We start from the raw sequence: 24,673 nt of genomic DNA, 5'->3' as shown, positions 1-24,673 counted from the left end.
CCGAACACGTCGACGCGCCGCGCCGCGCCGCGCCCCAACCTGCCCTGCCCGCCTGGCCAACAACCCATCCAACTCCAGACCACGCGACCGCGACCCAGCCCGCCCGCCGGCCCGCGTCGCCGTCCTCACCCCGACGAAAGGGAACGCGGCGTCGCCGAACTCGGAGCATTTCCCCGCCCCATTTGCCTCCAACCAACGGCCACTTAAACGCATTATCCATCGCGCACGGCCGCCGCGGGCAGCCCACCGGCCACCGCCATCGATCAGCTCGGCCACATACACGACCAGCGCCCACCACCATGCCGCGGCGACGTCCAGCTTGCCCACGCCGCGGCGTCCCTCTCCTCCTCCTCCTCCTCCTCCTCCTCCTCCTCCCGCGGCTCGGCGCCGTCCTCCTGCTCCTGCTCCTCGTCGCCCCCGCCGCGCCGGCCGCCTCCGCCCCCGGGACCGGGACCTCCACCACCACCGACACGGTCACGGCGGCCGCGCCGCTCGCGGGGAACCGGACGCTGGTCTCGGCGGGGCGGGGCAAGTTCGTGCTGGGCTTCTTCGCGCCGGAGGACGGCGCGGAGGGGCGCACGTACCTCGGGATCTGGTTCAGCTGCATCCCCGCGCGGACCGTCGTGTGGGTGGCCAACCGCGGGAGCCCCGTGCTGGGCCCCGCGGCCGGCGCCGCGCTCAGGGTCCTAGCCAACGGTAGCCTAGCCGTCGTGGACAACGACGGCGCGGTGGTCTGGGCCACGCCGCCGCCAGTGTCGTCCTCGGCGTCTGACGACGCGCTCGATTCTAGTAGTACAAACGCCACCGCGCAGCTCCTGGACGACGGCAACCTCGTGCTGCGCGTCCCGGGGGCCGGCGTGGTGTGGCAGAGCTTCGACCACCCCACCGACACGCTCCTCCTGGGCATGAAGCTCGGCATCGACTTCCGCGCGGGCCTGGACCGGCACCTGACCTCGTGGCGGGGCCCCGGGGACCCGTCCCCGGGGGAGTACTCCTTCTGCCTCGACCCGCGCGGCTCGCCGGAGCTCTTCCTCTACCGCCGGTCCGCGCGGACCTACGGCAGCGGGCCCTGGAACGGCTTCCAGTTCTCCGGCGTGCCCAACCTCCGGTCCAGCGCCCTCCTCACCTTCCGCTTCGTCTCCGCGCCCGGCGCCGAGGCCTTCTACAGCTACGGCATCGACAGCGACACCGTGCTCACGCGCTTCGTCGTCAACTCCTCCGGCCAGATCCAGCGCCTCATGTGGATCGACATGACGCGCTCCTGGAGCCTCTTCTGGTCCTACCCGCTCGACGAGTGCGACGGCTACCGCGCCTGCGGGCCCTACGGCGTCTGCAGCGTCGACCGCTCGCCCATCTGCGCCTGCGCGCCGGGCTTCGGCCCGCGCCTCCCCGCCGACTGGGCGCTCAGGGACGGCTCCGGCGGCTGCCGCCGCCGCACCGGGCTCAACTGCACCGGCGACGGCTTCGCCACGCTCGCCAACATGAAGCTGCCGGAGTCGGCCAACGCCACGGTCGACATGTCCCTCGGCCTCGACGAGTGCCGCCGGGCCTGCCTCGGGAACTGCGCCTGCCGGGCCTACGCCAGCGCCAACGTCAGCTGCCCGGGCGCGGCGGGGTGCTTCATGTGGACCGGCGATCTGCTGGACATGAGGAAGTTCAGCAATGGCGGACAGAATCTCTTCGTCCGGCTCGCCGCGCCCGATCTACGTGAGTTCGCTTCCTCATTTGCCTTCTTCTTGATGGATGATTACGTAAATGCACTACATTATTCTTCCCCCCTTCCTGATGACACTAGTTCAGTTCAAAATCAAATTGATGAGAAGTTTGACGCTATTGTGTGACCCCCATTTTCGTTCTGCTTAAGAAAAAGTGAAAAAAGGGGGGTTGTTGCCATTTCTTTTTCAAATTGCTCATTTAATTGCATTAGAAATTTAGAACCCATGCAACATGACTTTGCTTTTTTTTCTTATATTCATTCATTAGTATCGGTTGACGTCTTGCAGAGGCATTCTGCATGCGGTCATTTTTTTTTCTCTCCGTGTTTTCCTTCTCGTTTACATTGTTTTTCTGTCGTCATGGTGACAACAAACTTGGTCAGATTGTGCAAGTAGCAAACTTGTATGCCATTGAGGAACTTGATCGTAGAGTTCATACCTGTAGTCCACTTATCTTACGGTTAGGAGGCTAAAGGAGATGAGCGAGTACGCGCCGCGATTCTTCAAAGTTATCTCCCGGCGTTTTCTCACTTGCTGAAAACCTGTAGTGCAAAGGTCAAAAGTCAAAGCCCCAGTCTGTTTGTCAATTGAGATGTTAAGTTAGCAGCTGCTGTTAGGTCTAACGACAGTGATATGCTCACTGTTGAAAGCACCTACGTTTCTTGATTTAGTAGGCTACTAGCTAGAGACCAGTCCTTTTCAGTACTATTTTGCTTTTAACAGCCAGAAGCTCCATTATCCTGCAAAAGGAGAGGAAAAAATCACAATCCTATATAGTTTTTTTTTGGTTTCACATTGGGCCTAGATCGGCAAGCAGGTCAAATGGATTCCTTCAGAACGTTACCTGAACTGTTAGTCTCTGAATCTTGCAGCTCTCAGCACCTCCTCAGCAGAGACTAATTCAAGAACGGCAAGGGTCGTCGAGATCATTGTCCCATCGGTCGTCGGACTGCTGTTACTACTAGTTGGAGTCTGCATCTGTGTCAAGAAGGTCAAGAAGCGCCGGAAGGAAGCTGCTCCCTTACCGTCGAGGAACGCACAGAGCACGCCTTTCGGACGAAGGAACCAGATTGCTGCATCGAGTGATGCTCAGGACGACTCCCTGCACAACGGTCAGGGAAATAGCAAGGATTGTGATCTCCCGTCGTTCGATGTGGAGAAGATCCAAGCTGCCACGGACAACTTCTCGACCCACAACAAGATCGGCCAGGGCGGATTTGGCCCGGTTTACATGGTAACACGAGCATCAGCTGAGTTCTGACAAAGTCTGAATGCAAAGAAAACAGTATTGCTTTGTTCATCTGTTTCATACTGCTAACTGGCAATGCTCTGCCTCTGCAGGGGAAGCTTGACAACGGGCAGGACATAGCGGTGAAGAGGCTGTCGCGGCGATCGACGCAGGGGCTCCGGGAGTTCAAGAACGAGGTCAAGCTGATCGCCAAGCTCCAGCACAGGAACCTCGTCAGGCTGCTCGGCTGCTGCATCGACGGCTCCGAGAGGATGCTGGTCTACGAGTACATGCACAACCGGAGCCTCAACACCTTCCTCTTCAGTAAGCCGCTAGCTGCCTGCCAGACACTGTTCGAACTCTGAAACAGTAGACAGCAGTGACCTCCTGCACTGACCTAAAGCCACCATGGAAATCCGATCCTGAGTTCCTGACATGATAAACTGAACCGTCCAGATGAAGAGAGGCAGCCGATGCTGAGCTGGGAGAAGCGGTTCGACATCATCAACGGCATCGCGCGGGGGATCCTGTACCTTCACCAGGACTCGGTGCTGAGGATCATCCACCGGGACCTCAAGGCCAGCAACATTCTGCTCGACAGGGACATGAACCCGAAGATCTCCGACTTCGGCGTCGCGAGGATATTCGGGACGGACCAGACCGCCGCCTACACCAAGAAAGTGGTCGGAACATAGTGAGTTCACCCGCATGTATTTCAGAAGATTCACGCCGGGTAGTAGCAGTGACAGTAACATTACGTCTCCTGGCGATTTTGACTGCCGGTTGCAGCGGGTACATGTCCCCTGAATACGCCATGGACGGGGTCTTCTCCACGAAGTCCGACGTGTTCAGCTTCGGCGTGCTGGTGCTCGAGATCGTCAGCGGGAAGAAGAACAGAGGGTTCTACCACAACGATCTCGACCTCAACCTCCTGCGATACGTGAGTAACAGCACGATTTATTCCGGCAGTCACAAATTCACAATAAGATGCTGCTGCGATCGACACCCATTGCAGTTGCAGTCATCAGAATTCAGACAGCAAGTCATCGCAAGCTTGGTTCGTCTCCATTTCTGCAGGCGTGGAGGCTGTGGAGGGACGGCCAGAGCCTGGAGTTCATCGACCCGTCCATCGCGGACACGTCCAACGCCATGGAGGTGCTCAAGTGCATCCAGATCGGCCTGCTGTGCGTGCAGGAGCAGCCGAAGCGCAGGCCGACCATGTCGGCGGTGACCACGATGCTGACCAGCGAGAACCCCACGCTGCCGGAGCCGTGCGAGCCGGCGTTCAGCACGGGGAGGAACCACGACGACGACGATGACGACGAGGAGGGCCCGGAGGCGAAGGCCTGCCGGTCCGACAGCGCCAGCAGCTGGACTGTAACCGTAGTGGAGGGTAGATAGCGACGGCAGCCGGAACAGTGTTCGTTGTTTTTTTTGAGGCAATGCAGTGTTTGGTGTTGCGATGTAAATACAAACATAATTGTAACCTGAACAGCACTGGATTCAGTTGATTTATCGATTAATTGAGGGTGTTGCTACTTGTTCCTGGTTTGCAACATGAGCTCCGAAACTGGCCGACCAGGGGGCAAGGGGCTGAAGAAGATGGCCTTTGTTCAATGATACTTTCTTTTCAGATAACAAAATAAAGTGATGATGGTCCACAAATCACAACATTTTAGATTGCTTTTTGGCGATGGTGCGATTGAGTTGGGCTGGTTACCAGATTGGCCTACTTGCAGGGGCTAAGATTTGGGCATTTGGCTTTGGAGATGCAACATGTTGACATTTGCTTTAGATCAAAGGTTGACAATTCTACGTACGTTACGACAATATGACCCAACAAAAGAAGCACAACTTGCCCTCAAAAAAAAAAAGAAGAAGAAGCACAACACTCTTCTGAAACCTCCACATAAATATTGACCACGCCCTATAAAAAGATAAAAATTTAGAACTTCCCACATAAAAAAAAACAGAACATCTTGCCTTCCATTTGTAGACTCAATCATTGCTAGCTGTATTTAATTTAGTTTGCCTCTAAATTACAAGGCTTCAACTAAACACACATATCGAACACACGCATATGTGTTTCAGGATGAGATGGCTGTGGCTGAAGAAGACTGACCCATCCAGGACCTGGCATATGCTATCTGATGAGAAAGAACTAGTGATCGAGGCGATGTTTCAGGCTTCTATATACATTGAGCTAGGTGATGGGTGCACGGCGCTTTTCTGGTCTGATCGCTGGTTCCATGGGGCTTCGTTACTTGATCTGGCCCCGTACGGTCGCTCAAGCTTTGTTTAACAGACAGTGGATCAAAGACATCACTGGACCTCTCACTGTACAGGTACTTCTTGAATATCTGCAAATTTGGGAGCAAATGCAGCACGTCCAATTGCATCCACAGCCGGACAGAGTGTGCTGGAAATGGAATGCGGATCAGACTTTCACCACGGCTTCAGCATACCAATACTTTTTCAGTGGACAACACCCAATTAAGGGGGGTAATCTACTTCGCAAAACTACTGCACCTCCGAAATGCAAGTTCTTTATTTGGCTTGTACTACATGACCGCTGCTGGACAGCACATCGTCGCAAAAGGCGTAACCTACAGGATGATGATTCTTGTATCCTATGCAATCAGTCGCCGGAAACCATTGATCACCTTTTGGCCGGTTGCACGTTCACTAGGGAGGTGTGGTACAGAACCTTCCTCAAGCTTAGATGGCAGCACCGGACCCCAACAGCAAACATGACTTCTTTTGCAGATTGGTGGACATCTGAGCGTAAGAGGGTTCCTAAGTCTGAGCGGAAATGCTTCGACTCCATGATCATCCTAACACGCTGGCACCTTTGGAAGGAACGCAACAGAAGAACCTTTGATCAAAAAGAGCTCCCTGTGGCTGATCTTCTTCTACTGATCTCCGATGAGATTGTGCTCTGGTGCAACGCAGGGCTGCATCACTTTGCACCGGTAGCTGCTGGTTTCGGTAGGATATCAGGTCGCGAAATTGTTTTGGTGTAATTAAGCCCTACGAAATGCCCTGACAGCTGGTTCCCCTATTTATGTAATCAGCTGATGTACCAACTATTCTCTATCCTCTTAATGAAATACGTGCTTAGGCACGTTCGCAAAAAATATCGAACACACCCATAGACATAGAGCCACCATCCAAAGGAAAAGTAATAATAGGAAAAAATAATACGGAGTATCTTTATGGGCATTATGTTAAAAAATAGATAAATAAATAAATAAATAAAAAGGAGAGAAGTAGCAAAGATAAACAATTTTAAACAGTTCGGGCTATTATTATACACTTCTATTCTTATGTCTTTTAAGTATTTTAATTTGTCCTAAATCTTTGATTTGCTACGGTACTCCAATTACCTCCTACGAGGTAAGAAAGTCGAAAGAAATCATAGCCGTTGATTTTTTGAATTTTCAGTTAAGTAATTAAAGTAAATTGGAAAAAAATCACAACAACATTCCGCAAATCATGCAGCTTCCGTTTCCTACGTGCTCTCATGCACGGAGAGCCAAGGTCCTCCCGCACACGCATTATGAAAAAAAATGCCGGCCATATCAACACAAGCAAATATTGTATAATTCAAAATCAAACCTACAGGAGGAACAAGCGTGACATGGTTGTTTTTTACGTACCATAAAAAATAACCAAATCTTGAAGTGTATGGTAATTTGTATGAGGTGAGACTGGCCATCATACTAGAACAGATTAAGCAAAACTACTTTCACATGTCTCCCATGTCACGTTTTTGTTATGAACAAATCCATGTCGCGTTTACCATTCACACATTAGGAAAACTAATCGATTAATCTGATACACTTATGCTTGTAAGTTAGATCTAATAAGAAGGTATTTTCTATTTTTAAAATTAAAACGTCACATGCCATTATCTTAATTTCTGTAAAGTGTTAACCCATTACCCATATCACGGTCAATCACGGGGAAAAATAAACAGGCATTTCATGGGAGTAGTAGCAATTGGGACGCGTATGTCAAGTAGGTGCCTCAGATCTTCTTCTTGGTGATTGACGCACCCATGTAGTGAGCTGACACGTTCTGACGTTCACATTGAAAAATGAAAATTCTTTAATATGCATTCCCAAATAAACAACCATCATGTCACGTTAAAACAATGGAACTTTATCTGGCATATTAGATCTTTTTAGAGATTAGATCTAATAGCAAGTTAGTTCCTATATTTTCTCTATTTTTAGAATTATCTGACTTTCTCTATTACCTCCTAGGAGGTAATACTTCATTTTCACCTTTAAGATCGGTCCACAGTTATTTTGGCATAACAAAGTAGTCTAAATTTGATCATTATTGAGAAAATATTAACATCTAACATCTCAAATAAGTAAAGTATGAAAATATATTTCAGAATGATCTAATTATTCTATTTGATATTCAAAATATTATTACTCTTTTCTATAAATTTGATTAAGTTTAAAATAGTTTAATTTATGCCAAACTAAAATGCCTTGTATTTCAAGATAGGAGTAATGCAAAAGCGCACCATGATGTATCAAACTATGAGGAAGTAAAAATAAGATCCGTCACTAAACAAATGCAATTTTGACCAATAGTGAAAAGAAATTGTTTTTTTCCCAATAGTGTAGTCTTACATCAGCAAGAGCACCACATCATCAGTATGAATAACACATGGCAAAAGGCAACTAGATCACGCCAGATAAAGGTACAGCCTATCTTCAATCCTCTACCTTCAGATTTTAGCTGACATCGACCAAACAACAAATCTATGTTAGACCCAGTCTGTTTCAATCATTCAAACGCTGAAACAACACGGATACGATTTTGACCTATCAAACAGGCAGCCCAGAGGACTGTAAGAACTCCTTCTTAAATGACATAGATAAAAACATCTCTCACATTCATCTGCCAGTTGCCGCTACACATAGACTGACTCTCAAATTAAATATGATATGTTCCCTAACCCAATCGTTGCATCAGCCGTTCAAATTCAAGTTCAACAAGTCAAGAACGTAACAGAGTTTGGAGTTGATTGACAGCCTTCCAATCCTGCACAGCATAGATCGCACACGAAACGTGTCGAGTTGGAGACTTGGAGTCCAGGACTGTCCTCGCTTTTTTTTGTTGTTGTTTTTGTTTGGCAAAAATGACACTTTGGTCCTTCAATTTTCCTTCAAGGATCAAGTTGGTCCCTCAACTTTCAAAAAGATTAATTTGGTCCCTCAACTTTTGTTTTTAGGTCAAATTTGTTCTTATACTGATGTAATGCTCTATAATACTATGAAACTAATACTAAAAAGTCATCTTTACCCTTGGCTATTTTCTCTCCTTCATAATTTGCATGTTTAGCAGTGGTGCAACAAGTTAATCAAATATGTGCATGATATTCTTATAGGATGTAGACTAAATTAAATATGAAAGGGTATTTCAACAAACACGAGAGACATCAAACCAGCGAATAGAATAATAGATCTATTGTGACATATTATTGATTAATTACAACTATACAATAATGGAAATTGAGTATGAGAAGGAGCTAAGGGTAAAAATGACTTTTCGCATCTATCTCATGGTATTATGGAGCATCACAAAAGTATAGGGGCCAATTGACCTAAAAACAAAAATTGAGGGATCAAATTGGTTTTTTTGAAAGCTGAATAACTAATTTGACTCTTGAAGCAAAATTAAAGGACCAAAGTGGCTATTTTGTCTTTTTGTTTTTGTTGCTGTCACCTCTCATTCATTTGCCAAAGCAAAGGGGCAAGGCCGCAAGGGTGCAGGAGTCCAGGACTTTTTCGCTCCCTCACGAACAGATCAAAAAGGAAACCATACGGTTCATAGGAGTGTGACTATTAGATTAGCTACTGGTTGGTTTCGAACTTTGAAATGAAATTTGGAAGTTGCTATCACAGAACTAAACGGTCAGGACTCCGAGCTACTGAACCGATCCCCGTTCCACCAATTCAGAAAGATGTAGCGAGGATTCATTCAAGCAACTAATCACGAACCATGAATCCCACTGAAGAATTTATGCACGACTTCGTGTTCCATTTCCAAGCAGATCTTACAAAGTAGCACTTGCACTTGCAGCTGCCGAATCCTCTTCATCTGTCCACGGCGCTGTCGCCGCCGGCGGCGGCGCCGAGAACGCGCTCTCACTGCAGCCGCTGCTCCTCCCCTCCTCCAGCATGTTTACCTCGGCGTGCGCCACGGCCACGGTCCCGCACCCGGCGGCATTCACGACGCGGCACCGCTCCCCGGTGACGGCGCCGCAGCGGGTGACGTGGACGGCCCTGCACATGTCGACCTCCACGGTGCCGCACCAGTCGAGCCGCGCGGCCTTGCACCGCGCGAGGCGCGCGCCGCCGAAGCTCTCGACGTCGGCGCGCCGGCACCGCGCGGCGCGGACGGCCCCGCCGCCGCGGAGCCGCGCGTCCCGGCACCGCTCGAGGGTGACCTTCCCCGCGCGCTCCACCTCCGCGGCGCGGCACCGGGTCGCGGACACCTCCCGCGCGCCTTCCGCGCGCGCCGCGCCGCACCGGTCGAACGCCACCGCGCCGACGCCCTCGGCGGCCGCGTCGGCGCAGAGCGCGAACCGCGCGGTGGTCGCGCTCGCGCCTCCGGCCCCGTCGCCGCCGCGGACGAGGACGAGGACGCTCCGGAGGCCCTCGGCGGAGAGGTGGCCCGGGGCGGTGACGGTGACCGTGCCGCCGTCGCCGCCGTAGAGCGTCCCCTCGCGGATGGGCGTCTCGACGCCGTCGAGGACGACGACGAACAGGGGCTCCGCGGGCGATGCGGCGGCGGAGGTGGACGCGCCGGCGGGCTTGGCCTTGACGAGCGCCATCGGGTTTGCTGGCCGGTGAGCTGGAGCGCTACTCCTAGGCATCGATGCGCCTGCCTTTGGTGGTTCGGGTAGGCCGGCTGTCCTGTCCAGCCGGCTGATGGAGGAAAGATGTGAGCTTTTTGGAGGTGGATGTGGACGGGATCGCGATCTTTGGGGTGTGAATAACTGTGTGGGGTGGTTGGCTGGTTTTTTGAGTGCCTCTCATCTCGGTACTATCCGTTCATACACACGCACGTCCACTTTACACATACACACTATACACACCACCCGTATATAAATAGTCCTACAACTACACTTAGATCTAATACCGCGTCTTTATTGAGATCACCAGAATCCATACACACCACCCGTATATAAATAGTCCTACAACTACACTTAGATCTAATACCGCGTCTTTATTGAGATCATCAGAATCCATACAGATCTAACACCGTGTTCTTCTTAAAATCACTAGAATCCTCCGACTCCGTAGGCAACAGATGCGTCATATTTCCTTTGTGATTCCATACGCAAGAGGTAGATATCTGAAATTATTTAGAAAACTAAATTTCTCGGTGGGTAAACTCCGCCCGAGCCAGCGCTTGAACTCGGGGCGGTGGGCGCTGCAGCCAGCCGCCCCACCAACCGAGCTACCTAGCTCGTTCCCAGTGGTTGCGCAGTTGGTCCTCTCCTAGCGGGTCTATTTATTGGCGTACCGGTTGCTAGCGTGTTCGTGAACCATTTGGGATGAGAGAAATGTTCCCGGAAACACGCTGCCACACCGGGTGACGGGCGTGTCATGGCGACATTTCCGTGTGTTCATCGGGGGCTTACCTCGAAAGCACATAGACGACGGGGAAATAAGCAATTTTCCCAACGGCTGCATTTCCTTTGACGGCCGCAAGCGCCCAATATAAAGTGCGCGTGAGATTGTTGCGGGATCAGGTGGGAGGGTGGTAAGTGGGGTGGTAATGGGTCATAACTCTAACACTTTCCTCAAAATCTTATTTGGTCTTTATTTTTTTAGTTTAAAATTAAATAAAATTAAAGTCCGATTCTTTCATGGCTCGACCCTTAAATCACATAGGTAAAAAATTTAAGTCATTTACCATCTCTAGGTGGGAGCCGAATCACCACGTTATTTTGATGCAGATAAGTTCGGAATGACTTTTGTCCATATGCCAGCATTTGAACAACGAATCGAGCTGCGCCTCAAACGCAAATCCACGGGAATTGACCCTCATGTAAGCGTGTCCGCACATACCTCTATGATACGCGCGCACACATCCCTATCAGTACATCTGGAAAATTGGATTGACATGTCATGAGATTCCGGGACGCATATTTTGTGAAGAGAACTAAAAAAATTTGGCAAAGAGAACTAAACAAGGCCTAGTGAAGTTACGTACCACGGAATGGAAAAGCTGTAGTTTCTGGAATAAATTTAGAAAACAATGATCTCAATGGCCAATGAATAAAGAGTAAAATTCACCACAGAGGTGCGCGGGTCTGCGCTTGGGGCCGAAGCATAAGCATAGTTACTGTAGTTAGATGGTTATTTTTTAAGTATAAGGACTGGAATGGCACTCGCTGCCAAATTCAAGGGCCGTCGGTGAATTTTACTGGTGAATAAAAAACCAATGATCAAGCTCAATATTACTCCCACCGTTCCTTATATACTCCTATGGCGTTTGTTAGCTGAAAAAGAAGTAATCAATGGCATATATTAGAGAACAAAGATAGTATTATTTTGATTTATTATATTGTTATAACGTACATACTCCATGATACATAGGCAAGATGCTTACATAAATGGAAAACACACAGCCAAAAGCGTATAGTTCTTCGTATATATCCGGCTCCCCTCCCCGTCCCCCATCATGACACAAATATGAAAATATCATATCATCCTGATACCTATCATGGTAGCTGGCCGTACGACGGCATCACTTGCTCATGATTTCCACCGGCGCCGCTAGGACAGGCTCTGCCTGCTGGTACACCGGCGGCGACACGGGCTTGAGCGCCTCGACCACGCTCACCTTGCCGCGGCGCACCGCGACGGCGCCGCACCCGGACACGCTGGCGTCGCGGCAGCGGTCGACGCGCACGGCGCCGCAGCGGGTGACGTCGGCGGAGCCGCAGCGGCCCAGGGCGAGCGCGCCGCACCAGTCGGCGCGCGCCGCGCGGCAGCGCGCCACGGCCGCGTCGGCGCACCCGGCCAGGTCGGCCTCCCGGCACCGGCCCACGCGCAGCTCCCCGGCGCCGCGGACGCGCGCGGCGCCCGCGCGCTCCACGTCGGCGGACCGGCACCGGCGCACGGCCACGCCGCGGGCCCCGTCCACGCGCACCGCGCCGCAGCGGCGGAACGACGCCGCGGCGCAGTCCTCGGCGGCCGCGTACTCGCACCGCGCGAAGCGGACGTCGCCGCCGCCGCCGCCGCGCACCACGACGTGCCGGAGGCGGGTCACCTCGAGGACGCCCGGGCCGACCACGGCCACCGTGCCGCCGCCGCCGCACCGGAGCACGCCCTCGTGGACGGCCGTCTCGACGCCGTCGATGACCACGGTGAACTGGTGGGCGGAGGCGGCGGCTTTCGGATCGACGGTCACCATTTTTTCACGATGTGAGAGATTGCTGAGTCTGTGAGGAGTAGTTGCTGGGGGAGGAAGGTGTTATAGAGGGTCGTGTTGCTTAGGGACGAAGGTAGCAAGAAGTTGTTGTAGCACGGTTGATGCTCGGCCGTGTTTGGATGAAGGGTGGAAAAGTTTTGATGAGAGAGAAACGATGCTTTGACTACTAATTAGTGGTATTAAATAAAGTCTAATTATAAAATTACCTTCACAACTGTGGTACTGTAGCAGTTGCTCTAGCTAACGAGGTCTTTGACCGCATGATTAGAGGATGATTGAGCGCGGTTACTGTAGCATCACTGTAGCCAATAATAATGAAACTTGGCTCATTAGATTCGTCTCGAAAAATTACACCCATTTCTAAAAGGGTTTTGCAAATAAACTTCGTTTAATACTTCATGCATGCATTCGTCTTTTTGTGCAAAAATTTTGATGGTTTTATCCAAACATGGCCCTCGATGTGGATGACGCTCCATTGGCATTCATGGCAGGGTTTTGTCAAAACAGCGACGCGTACTGCCCATCAGCACACATTGATGTCTGATGTGGAAAATCCGGGCACATGCAGATGCAGTGCAGGTATCATTAAGGATGGATTCGGATGTCTATTCGAATGTCAGATTTTTGGTCATTTTTTTTCAATTATGGACAAATAAGATATAGAATTTATTATATAAATTTATAGTCTTGTATTTAACATTGATCTTGTAAAGATTCATAAAAAATAAACCTCAAATTTATCATATATATTCTCAAATAATAGATATAAAAATTCGAATACGGATCGGATACGGATACGAATCTTTTTTCAACTTTTTAATTGTAGGGAGCAAATAATACATAAAAAAATTTATACAAAATTTTATTCTTATGTGTAATAATATGTTTGATAATATAAAAAAAAGATTAGCATAAAATTTTAAGCATACCTATTTTAAAATATCAAATTTGTTTTAAGAATTCGGATGTTTAGATCCATCCTTAGGTATCATCAGTGACTCGGTGCATATGCTAGAGCACGATAAAAAATCGAAAACGAGAAGAAGGCCTTATGGGCTACATTGGCCCAACAGCTTGTGGGCTACTTTTGGCCTGTCTAGAATTCGCTTGTGGGCGACAAGAAGAACTAGCAAGAGTTTCTCAAAAAAAAAAAAAAAACTAGCAAGAAGTTGGAGCAGCCGAAAATTTTAGCTCCTCCGATTCCGGCTCCCACCCGTCCGCATCCTTGGGGAAATGCAAAAAGCCAGATCCTTCGTGGGGAATCCACCCCTACTACCCTGCCTGATCAACCGTGGGTGCCACGAAACCGCAACAGAATCCGAGCCCCGGGCCCTGTCCGCGTCGGTCCCGCCGACTCCGACTCGCCCCTTTTGCAAAGTTCAAAATTTCAATTTTTTTCGATATCTGTATGGAGACTTAAATCTAGACGAAATAAAAAACACATTGCACAATTTATCTGTAAATCGCGAGACGAATCTAATAAACCTGCATAGGCCGTAATTAGGCGTTAAATTGCTACAATAATGCTACAGTAAATAATTTCTAGTGACGAATTAATTAGGTTTATTAAATTCGTCTCGCGATTTAATTCTATAATTTATTTTGTGATTAGTCTATATTTAATATTTTAAATATAAAAAACATTTTCAAAAACTTTACAACCTGCAACTAAACAAAAGCCTCGAACTCCGCCGCCACGACCACCTCCCCATCCATCATCGTCGCGCCGCCGCCTATAAATAAATCCACCACGTCGGCGACGCGACCAACGTCCACGGCCGTATGACGCACCCCAGCACCACCACCAATCCGGCGCGCGCGGGCGCGGGCGCAGCGGCAGCCATGGCGGACGACACCGCCGGAGCCAGGGAGGAGCAGGCCCGCAGGGCGCAGGCGCTCGCCGAGAAGTGCTTCCTGGCGGGCAACGTCCACGGCGCGCGGCAGTGGATGCAGTCCGCGGTCAGGCTCGCGCCGGGGCTCCCCGGCGCGGCGCGGGTCGCGGCGGCCTACGACGTGCACGCCGCCGCGGCGCGGGGGCCGCCCGAGTGCTGGTACGCCGTGCTGGGCCTGCGGCAGCCCGTCACCCACGCACCACCGCAGGCTCTGTCTCCTCGTGCACCCCGACAAGAACCCCTGCGCCGCCGCCGACGGTGCGTTCAAGCTCGTCCACGCCGCCTGGGAAGCGCTCTCCGCCAGGCACCCGCCAGGCGCGGCGCCGGCCAGGGCCAGCCAACCCGCACCACAGCCGCAGTACCGCCAGCAGGCCACGCCGCCGAGGCCGCGGCCGCAGGTCGTGCAGATGCAGCGGAGGCCTCCTGCGACGGCGTCGAGGGCTGCTGGGGCGCCGACGACGTCGAGCTACGCGCACCAGGCGTCGAGGCCCCCGGAGAAGGGCTCGCGGAGCTCGCCGCTGCCTCCGAAGGGCCCAAGGCCCACTTCGCCTGCCAGGGACAAGTGCCCGGCCTGCGGCGCGTGCACCACCAACGGGAAGAGGAGCTTCCGGTGCGGGAGCTGCCGGGGCCGCCCCGCGGACGATCGGCCGCCGGACGACGACGACGACTTCTTCGAGGACGACTACTACTAGGCGTTGCTGCGCTCAAGATCTTGCTAGGCGGAACAAGAATAGGTTCCGATTTGGTGTTGTGGGACGTGTGATTGATTAGGTTTTATTTTTGCGCTTGTGGTTTGTTGAATTCTTCTTCTGTCTTGGGTACGCTTTGTGACATGGGAGGCGCTACAAGCAGCCGTGCAAGCTTGGAGCCTCCAAAATCGCAAGATAGTAAACGATGTTTTTCACTGCATCGCGTTTCGTTTTCGGAGGCAAAGTGAACTATCCTCATGCTTTCTTTTATTCGAGCTCGTCCATGCATGGTCAATCAAATTGATGGAGCTTTCCATCATTTTGCATTTGAGTGTGTTGGTGCAAACAAATGTGGTTTTACTTTTTTTGAAACTCTAGGCAGGATTGATGAGCATGCAACAAAATTGTTTATGCATTAGTCAAAATGCTGTTTATAATATATTTAATTGCTACTTGATGAACATTTTTTTTGACAACGTGTAGATCTTTTGACCCAAATGGGACACTTGCTTTATCGACTACTTCATTTTTATTTACATATCGTATTAGCTTTATTTTGAGTCGAAATTTTCCAACTTTTAATCTGATTTATAGAAAAATATAATAACATTATACTAAATTTGTTTCATCAAACCTATTATGATAATGTTTTGATGATGTTTGATAGTATAGATGTTATATTTTTCTATAAATTTAATCAAAGTTGAACAAAACTGATCGGTGGGACCACAGTGTGAAAAGTCTCTCCGAGTCGAACTCGCCCTCCCTGCCTCTGCCTGTTACTCTGTACTCCCTCCGTGCTGGTAAAAGAAGTTGTTTAGGACAACGACACGGTCTCCACAACATAACTTTGACCCCTTGTTATTATAAAAATATTTATAGAAAACTGAGATATGCATACTTTTATGAAAGTCTTTTTCAAGACAAATCTATTCATATAATTTTTACATTTGCAAACTCAACAATTTAAAAGTTATTGATGATTTATATTCCCAATATTTGACACAAAATATGTCCAAAACGACTTCTTTTACCAATACGGAGGAATACTTTCTATGGCAGACCATCGTGCTCACCCGTGCGCGCCACGAAACCGTGTTCCGCAATCACTAGCCATCGCACAACACGGGTAAGCTATCATGATAACTCTGCTGTCTGGGGCAGAAACTCGATTCATGCATTAACAATTGGCACAAGTTATCGTAAAAAAAGACTGTTACTCGAATGCATGAAGAACAGTCATGGAAATCAATCGATCCTTTACCTCAGAGAAGGCATTAATGGCACTGCAGTTAAAAGTTCCAAGTGCCGGATTTGCTGTTACATGGCTCAAACACCAAATATAACAAGGGCTGACATTTTACAAACTGAGAAACATCATAATTTAACAACAAAAAACCACAGACGCCCATGGTTCAGGAAGCCTATCCCGGTCCAGCCAGCCAGTCCATCACCTTGTTCTCCATCATGCACTTACAGGGCCCTCCAGGGTTAATGTTGTGCTCCCCACAGTTCGAGCAGTCTACAAACTCCCCGAGCTCAAACTTGGAGTTCCACAGAAAGACCTTGAGACGTGAAGCTTTTTCAAGAACAACGCTGGAGATCGTGGATGTCTCATAACCTGATATGTCCAGGTACCCAAGCTCCTCTAGGCAATCAAGGAACATTATTATAGCAGAAGCAGGCATATCTGAATTTGGTATCTCGAGCTTCTTTAGCTGAGGAAGAGAGGTACAGATGACTGAAGCCATCTCTTCATCCACGTACAAAGCAGACACCTTCAGTTCCACAAAGTCTGGGCAGCACTGATGCACGTGGAGGAGGACATCATAGTTGATAAGACTCTCATCCACTGCCATGCCTTTAAGTGAACGAAGTTCGCCTATTGCCTTACAGAACTGATCGTAAGTCATACAAGTGCTAGGAAGGCTGAAATACTGCAGGTTAGGACACCTGGGAAAAAACAGAAAGAAATCTAACTCAGACTTTCAGTAGGTCAACTGTTAGCCGATTAGGGATCCAAATCCATGTGAAACGAAAAGCACATTGCCATATGTTGATGATAACTGTTCTGAGAGTTCATAACAATAGGAATGTAGCAATAGAAACAGTGTGAAAACCACACACAGTTGATTTGGAATAAAAAAAAGCAAGGGATCATTTTACAAAGTTAGTGGTTGCAGAAAATTTGCGTTGAAGATAACATTCACACACCACCCAGCCTGCTCGTGCTCTAACAATAACAAAAATTATAAAATTGAGTGTGTAAACTGGAGCTGGGAACAGATTGACAAAAAAAAAGGACATCAAACGATTGTCACCAGTAAGTACAAACCACATCCATCATTATGATCAAAGAACTGAATGAAGTTTATTCAACTAATATAACTGCATGAAATCGATAATTAAATCTTCCTGTACAAACAAGGGCCAAGGCATTCTGTAATACTGTTGTTGATCCAAACAAAAGATAGATCATAGATTAAATATGTACATGATGGAAAGTAACATTTTAGCACCATAATAATTTCAATTTTTTTTTTTGCTACTTTACATAAAAAGGGAAACACTTTGGGATGTGTTTACTACATTGAAGGGAGCAAATCAGAGCATAAAACCCCCTGTTTCATACTTTGTGATCAACCTTACTGCTCTGTTTTCTTCAACGGGCAATGTGTTTTTGATCTATAATATGATACACCATACACCCAAAGGGCAAAAACACACACAAAGACAATATAGTCATTAAATTGACTCAGACGGATGTAAGATTGAAATAGCCCATACATGTTATGGTGAAATATGATCTGAGATACTTGTGTAGTTGTGCGTCAGATATTTGTATGACCAAAAAAGTATTTTCAGAGAATGCTGACAGCAGTGGCATATTTAGTGCAACACGGATACGATATACAGGCACACATGGCTGATGGCTTACAAATTACAAGGCACTACCTCACTACTCCAAAGATTACAGATAACAATATGACCATAGAAGCTTCAACATTGCACAGGTGATCCCACACAGCAGCACAGGCACAACCTATCAAGCTCCCATAGATTATATTCAGTTTAGACATAGTTTTCTTCTAATTTATGGTTGCTTTTGACTGGCCATTTCAAAATCCAGGTTCATCAGCAGCGTGGCTGTTCCTAAGTTATCGGTGCTAGATGTTTCACTATGGCTGCACTGAAGAAAGGTAACAAACCTTATAACAGAAAGTCCTAGATGTAGTATTTTTCTACCCACCGGGCAGAAGCAACATTATTCCTTGGATCACTACACCTCTTCAACGTCGGTTTCATACCATGCGGTAAATGCATAATGTCCAGAAACAACTATTCCCACTAAATAAAAAAACAGAAATGGGTACAGATAAATTTACCATATTTTTCAGATTGTTTGGGGAATAAATAAAGTGAAGGCACAAGCACCATCGAGAAATAGCAAGTGAAACAACAATTCCCATCTATGTTCCTTACGAATCTACGATATCCTTTAATTGTTATTGCAAATGAACAATGCCATTTGCTTCAATACTTACTCAGACAGCAATCACGCAAAGAACAATTATAAAATCAGCAGCGCATCCATATGCAAACTAACAAGTATCTGGCGTCTATCCACAGAAACGAAAGAAACATATTCACGTAGGATCAAATCTATCTCTTTAAATAAGCCGATTTGGGAGGATTTGACGCGAATACAAGACCCCCTACCATAGCCTAGGGTCAACCGAAATTTCCCTACGGAAAACAACCACAACAAAAAAGATCGAAGAAACAAGGGGAAGCATTTTTCACCTCTCAGCGAGGAACAGTAGGTGATCCTCATCCGCGATTTCGGGGAGCAGCACGGCCTCGATCCGCCCTTCCGCAAGCGTGGCGGCGACGTCCAAGATGCCGGCGAGCGCGGCGTGGACGGGGACCCGAGCGCCGGAGGGCCCCGGCCCCGCGGCGCGGCGGCCGGAGGTGAGGGCGGCCCAGTCGCGGAGGTCGACCCGGCGCCACGCGAGCGGGTCCCGCGCCGCGGCCCGCCACGAGGAGCAGGCGCGGGGCGCGCCGCCGGAGAGCAGGCCCGGGGCGCCCACGCGGGTCATTGATCGCCACCAGGAGGTCGTGGTGCAGCTCCGCCCACGGGCGGCCCGGCGGCATCGCCATGGACGGATGGAGAGATGGGAGAGTAACTTCTAATTCATGGCAGACATTGACCTAAAATATTAATAAAAAGATATTGTCCGCTACTATATTCGAAGCAACATCATATCGATATATTGAGTTAAATCTAATTACAATTAAGCGGCATAATAGTTTAGAGTCCGAGAGCAAGCTAATTTCAAGAATTCTAGTATAGAGGAACAGATAATTTTTGCTTACGAATTCTTTTTTTTTTGTCAATAGGTATAGTTTAATTATTTTAGTAGGAAAAAATAAGATTAGAAATGAATGAACAATTCAATTATATTTTGTGAGTTTGCGGAGGGAAACCAAATCCAAAAAATAGTACAACTACCACATGTGAATGTAGTATACAAAATTTTGTTATTATTTTTGTATGTAGAAAATAGTTAAATATATTTTGTATTATCAAATAATGGAAGGATAATATTTTTTTAAAGATAAGGAGACTAACTAAATAGAACCGTGGGCTCATGTGGGTCCCGCCTGAATAGTACGTCGGTCCCACGTGGGTCCCGTCTAGACCTGGGCATGGGCTGCCCGACCCGACGGACCCGACCCAACCCGCCCGAAAATAGCCCGACCCGAAGAGTTTGATGGGCGGGCTCGGGTCAAAATTTTTGACCCGGTATGACTGACGGGCCAGGCACGGGCTAAAAATTTTGACCCGAAACCCGAAAAACCCGAAGGAACCCGACATTTTACATAGGCCCGGCCCGACCCGACCCGAACCCGACCCGACTGGCTGTCGGGTCGGGTGCGGGCTCAATTTTACGGCCCGGCCACCGGGTCGGGTCGGGCACGGGCCGCTAGAAAAAACACCGGGCTTTTTTTGGCCCGACCCGAACCCGACCCGGCCCGGAGGATGCCCAGGTCTAGTCCCGTCTGAATAGTACGTGGGTCCCGCCTGAAAAGTACGTGGGTTCTATGTGGGTCCCGCAAGAATATTACGTGAGACCCGCATGAATAGTATGTGGGATCCGCATGAACAGTGCACGTGGGTCCCGCCTGAATAGTACGTGGATCCCACGTGGGTCCCGCCTGAATAGTACGTGGATCCCACGTGGATTCCGCCTGAACAGTATGTGGGACCCGTATGAATAGTGCACGGGCCACGTGGGCCAGAACGCACGGGAGATCCCCAATTCTTGGTCCGTTAGTATAGTATAGTAATGGGAAAAAAGGAAGCCTGGCAAGTAATTTAGGTGTGTCGTGGAGCTGCAACCACGGCCGGGTGGCGGAATGCACCCGCCCTAGCCCAGAGGATGTGTACTCGGGGGTTAGCTAGTCCCAGAACGATCTCACTCAAGAACACGATGAACACAGCAAGATTTAGAGTGGTTTGGGCCGCCGGAGCGTAATACCCTACGTCCACTATGTGTTGTATTGCCTCCCCACGAGAGTGTGAGAGCTGCGAGAGCTTGTGTCCGTCCGGCCTGTCCTGTACACAGCGAGTGCCTCCCTTTTATATCTCAAGGGAGGCGCGTACATGGCTGCCGGGACCCCGACAAGTGGGCCCAGCGATGCGGTATAAAATATAGTACTGTTCATCATTATGGCGTTGCAGGCAAAGGAGATCTTTCTCTAGATATCTTTGCCTACTCTTGGAGTCTCCCGTTCAGCATGTCTAGGCGCTGTCTTGTCGGAACGGCGCCCGTCGTAGCCAGCGGCGTCGCCTGCCACGTAGCTGAACGACTGTGTAGGGAGCGGCGTAGGCGGTATGATGGAAAAGTGTCGTGCCGTCGTATCCATTTAATGCGGCTGACGGGCTCTGCGCGGGCGCGGCACAGGCGGCTGCACTGTGCACCTTGGTAATACGCAGTGCACAGCGGGGCCTGACAAAGGCTGTCCCGCGTGCTGCGGCGGCAGAGCATGCGTCAACCATCCGCATTAAATGCGGTGGGTGGGCGAGTCCCCCTTGCGGAGGACTCGCGCACGAGCCCGCGCCCGTGCCTCCGGGACACGTGGCGGCTCCGGACCCCCGCACGGTAAGGGGGTCCGGACGGCGCAGCAGGTCCCGGACCCCTATGGGTGGTCCGAGGCCTCGGCTGTCAGCTCGGAGCTTCCCTTCCTTAGAGACACGTGGCGTCTCCGGACCCATCCCCAGGCGGGGAACGGGTCGGGGGCCGTTGGCCTGGTGAGGGAAGAGCCTGACCGGAGGGGCCTGGCTACTCCGTCCTTACGCGTAGTTACGGATAACTACGCGGGTCCTGTCTTGCTGCGGTAAGAGTGGGTATCCCTGCTACAGGGTACCGACAGTGGCCCCCGGGCCCACCTTGGGGGAGGTACGAACCCGCAGGTGGGGCCACTACCGCGATTTGGCTCTACATAGCTTGAAGTTTCTTTCTGCAGAGGTCTTGACCGGCTTTGACCATCCATCGGATTGTTCGCTGCCTCATCACATCGCAACGGCTTATTGACTCGTGGCCCCCGCACACAGTGGTACACCTAGTCATGCACGCGACGCTCGGCATTCTTACGGCCAGAGTAAATGGATCATTTACCACCGGCGCAGTTCCCGAAAAGCTCGGCCATGCCAGCGCTTAATACGTGCACGTCAGCTCGGCTTCCGCCTCGCTCCGCGCACGCGTGGGCGACGGTTCAGATCCCATCTTTTCGCACCCTTGTTGGTTACCCGCTCACCCCGCCAGGTGGGCCTGGGCCCCCACGTCATGGACTGGGCGGTTAACTCCAGGCGCGGGCGTCGCTTGGGTTCCGGCGACGGTTCCGGGGTGCGCTGGTTGATTCGGGCTTATATTGGGATGAATCCGCATTCCGCGGTTACTTTCCCGCATTCGCCTTCTTCCTTCCAACCTTTGCGCCCCTTTGCTTTCGAGCTTTCCTCGCCCCTTTCTCCCCCGCACAGGTTGCTTCTTACTCCACCGAGAGATGGCGTCCCTTGTTCATCCCCGCCGCTACCAGACCGAGGGAGAGTTGAACACAGTGCGCCGTCTGCTGGGATGGAGTGCTCAGGAGACCGGCTGGGGGTGCGAGCAGGCTCGGTTCCCCTTGGCAACCTCCGCGCCGGGGAGTTTGTGCTATTTATCTCGCACATCTCCACCGGCATGGGACTGCCGATTTCTTCGTTCCTGCTGCTGCTGCTGGAAGACTTCGGCCTCCAACTTCAGCATCTGACGCCGCACTCCCTCCTCCTGACGTCCATCTTCGTGCATTTATGCGAGATGTTCGTGGGAGTTCGGCCCTGCGTCATCCTCTTCCGCTATTTCTTCATTCTGGTGAGGTCCGGAAGGAGCAAGGACGAGGTGGGGGGGGGTACTACTTCCAGGTGAGGAGTGACCTGGCGACTCCTTACATTCCCGGCCTTGCTGGCGGAAAGTGGGAGGAGTGGCGCAGGGACTGGGTGATCGCCACCACCGAAGCCAACGAGCGCCTCGCCCTGCCGACCGAGGGGCCCGCCTCCGACAAGGCATCCTGGAGGGCCAAGCCGTCGCTGCAGCCGGAGTTCGACTCCGTGCTGGACAAGATTAGGTCACTGTCGGAGAGCGGCCTCACCTCGTGGCACGTGCTCGGAGACTTCGTGAAGCGCCGGATCGCTCCCCTGAAGCAGCGGCCGCGTCCTGCGTGGAACTTCACCGGCCTCAACGACTGCAGCAGGACCCAACGCGGTGAGGGGAGCGACCTGACTCAGGAGGCCTTGGAGGTTCTGGTGTGGAACGTGACTGGGGACGCCTTCATCCCGGAGAACCTGATCCTCCCGCAGAGCATAGTCCCCCTCTGCGAGGACTCCGCGAGGACGGCGGTGCTGGCCACCCTGCCAACCCTGGACGACGGGGGACTGGCCCCACGCCAAACCGGAGGCGACGCGAATCGTGGGCTCCGGATCCCTGGCGCGTCCGGGGATCAAGCCACGCTGAGTGCTGCGGGGTCCGGCGCCACCACGAAGGGGAAGCAGGCCGCGGCTAGCAGCGCGGCCGCAGCCGGCTCCAGCCGGGCACAGGGCAGCTCCGGTGCATCGTCGGGCGACGCAGTCCGGCGCAGGCTACTCCGGGGCGACGGGACCCTGGTCTCGGAGCCCGCCGCGAAGCGCCAGAGGTCTTCCGAGGGCGCAGGCCAAGGTAGCTCCCGGGCTGCCGGCCCCCACGGGCCCTCTGGGGCGACTGGACCACCACCATCGCCGCCGAGGAATTCCTCCCGCCGGCAGCAAGAGCAGCAACAGCAGCAACAGCAACAGCCGCAAGAGCAGCGGCAGCAGGCACGCGGGCGGCAACAGCAGCAACAGGTGCGACCCCGGGTTGCGCCCATGCCGCAGCGACAGGGACGGCAGCAGCGGGAGCAAGCCCGGGTTGCACCTGCATCGCAGCTGCAAGGGCAGCAGCAGCCTCAAGAGAAGAGGCCCGGGCTCCGGGGATGCTGGGTACCCGGTACTTCTGGGTTAGTGTCATCCTGCTCTCTTCCCTTGCGCCGGTGCTCTGTTTTGTTTTTTGAAGGCTTTTCTGCTTTGTCACCAGGGCTCCTCGCCCCAGCGGTTCTTCTACCCTCGCCGGCACATCGGCAGGTGTCCAGGCGTCGGCGGCGACGGCGACAGCAGATGCGGGACCCTCAGGTACGGCGACCTGCTGCCAGCTCCGTGGCGCATGACGTGATGCTGACTGGCGTGTCATTTTTAGACTCTGCAGCGCACAACGCGGCGGCGGCGACGGGGGTGCCGGTGCTGGGCGCAGCCGCGCCCGACACGGCGACGGTGGAGACGCCGGTGCCGGGTGCTGCCGCACCCGATGCCGCGGCGGCTAAGATGCCGGCTCTGGACGCCGCGGCCCCCGGCGCTGCGGCGGCGGAGGCGCCAGTACTGGGCGCAGCCGCACCCGAAAAGGTGGTGGAGATGCCGGTGCTGGGCGCAGCCGCACCCGACGCGGCGGCGGCGGAGGCACCGGAGCTGGGCGCAGTCGCACCCGACGCGGTGGCGGCGGAGGCACCGGAGCTGGGCACGGCTGCGTCCGCCACGGCGGCAGCGGGGGCGCCGGAGCGGAGCTCGGCCGCGCCCGACACGGCGGCAGCGGGGGCGCCAGAGCCGAGCTCGGCCGCGCCCGACACGGCGGCAGCGGGGGCGCCAGAGCCGAGCTCGGCCGCGCCCGACACGGCGGCAGCAGGGGCGCCGGAGCTGGGCACAGCCGCACCCGACGTGGTGGCAGCGGAGGCGTCGGAGACAAGTGCCGCAGCGGAAGCCCCCACCTCCAGCTCCAGTCCGGTTGCAGAGGAGGAGTTGGAGGTGGTCTTTGGCAGGCGGCTCCTGCAGCTCCAACTCCCGGAGGAGGATGCGACTCCCCTTCCCCAGGTGCTGTTGCAGGTTCGGCGGTCGATCGAGGAGGCAACCTCTTCCACCGAGGTGGCCTTCCGGCGGGAGTGGTCTGCCCTGGAGAGCGAGCACCAGCGCCTCTCCGACTGTCACACCCGCCTGGAAGCGCGCACGAAGGCTGAAGCCTCCCTCGCTGCGGAAACTCGATCAAAGCTCAAGGCGGACCAAGAGGCCTACCGAGCCAA

General features: G+C 52.1%; 4 protein-coding genes and 1 pseudogene across 4 annotated transcripts; 2 read left to right on the top strand and 3 right to left on the bottom strand.

Annotated features, from left to right (window-relative positions):
• Window positions 1–422: 422 nt before the first annotated feature.
• Window positions 423–4,483, top strand: LOC120688825 (receptor-like serine/threonine-protein kinase SD1-8; the record flags this gene model as incomplete). The annotated part of the gene is made up of 6 exons (XM_039971192.1): window positions 423–1,707; window positions 2,588–2,949; window positions 3,057–3,267; window positions 3,400–3,637; window positions 3,733–3,883; window positions 4,021–4,483. Coding segments are annotated over 6 exons (2,571 nt in total), but the record flags the coding sequence as incomplete, so codon positions are not given.
• Window positions 4,484–8,422: 3,939 nt separating this feature from the next.
• On the bottom strand, window positions 8,423–9,978 carry LOC120692105. Its single transcript, XM_039975334.1, has one exon. It carries the CDS (start codon window positions 9,842–9,844, stop codon window positions 9,023–9,025), a length of 822 nt encoding a protein of 273 aa, XP_039831268.1. The 5' UTR covers window positions 9,845–9,978; the 3' UTR covers window positions 8,423–9,022.
• A 1,527-nt stretch (window positions 9,979–11,505) lies between these two features.
• Window positions 11,506–12,519, bottom strand: LOC120692106. Its single transcript, XM_039975335.1, has one exon. The coding sequence runs from the start codon at window positions 12,394–12,396 to the stop codon at window positions 11,728–11,730; it is 669 nt and encodes a 222-aa protein (XP_039831269.1). The 5' UTR covers window positions 12,397–12,519; the 3' UTR covers window positions 11,506–11,727.
• A 1,737-nt stretch (window positions 12,520–14,256) lies between these two features.
• On the top strand, window positions 14,257–14,998 carry LOC120688824 (translation initiation factor IF-2-like). Its single transcript, XM_039971191.1, has 2 exons — window positions 14,257–14,465; window positions 14,515–14,998. The coding sequence occupies exons 1-2, from the start codon at window positions 14,257–14,259 to the stop codon at window positions 14,996–14,998; spliced, it is 693 nt and encodes a 230-aa protein (XP_039827125.1).
• Window positions 14,999–16,237: 1,239 nt separating this feature from the next.
• LOC120692567 lies at window positions 16,238–19,195 on the bottom strand (annotated as a pseudogene).
• Between the last annotated feature and the right edge of the window lie 5,478 nt (window positions 19,196–24,673).

The sequence above is a fragment of the Panicum virgatum genome, chromosome 9N, assembly GCF_016808335.1.
Source record: "Panicum virgatum strain AP13 chromosome 9N, P.virgatum_v5, whole genome shotgun sequence".
Taxonomy (NCBI): Eukaryota; Viridiplantae; Streptophyta; class Magnoliopsida; order Poales; family Poaceae; genus Panicum; species Panicum virgatum.
Note: the sequence above shows the minus strand (reverse complement) of the source record. Positions and strands in the feature narration are given on the sequence as shown.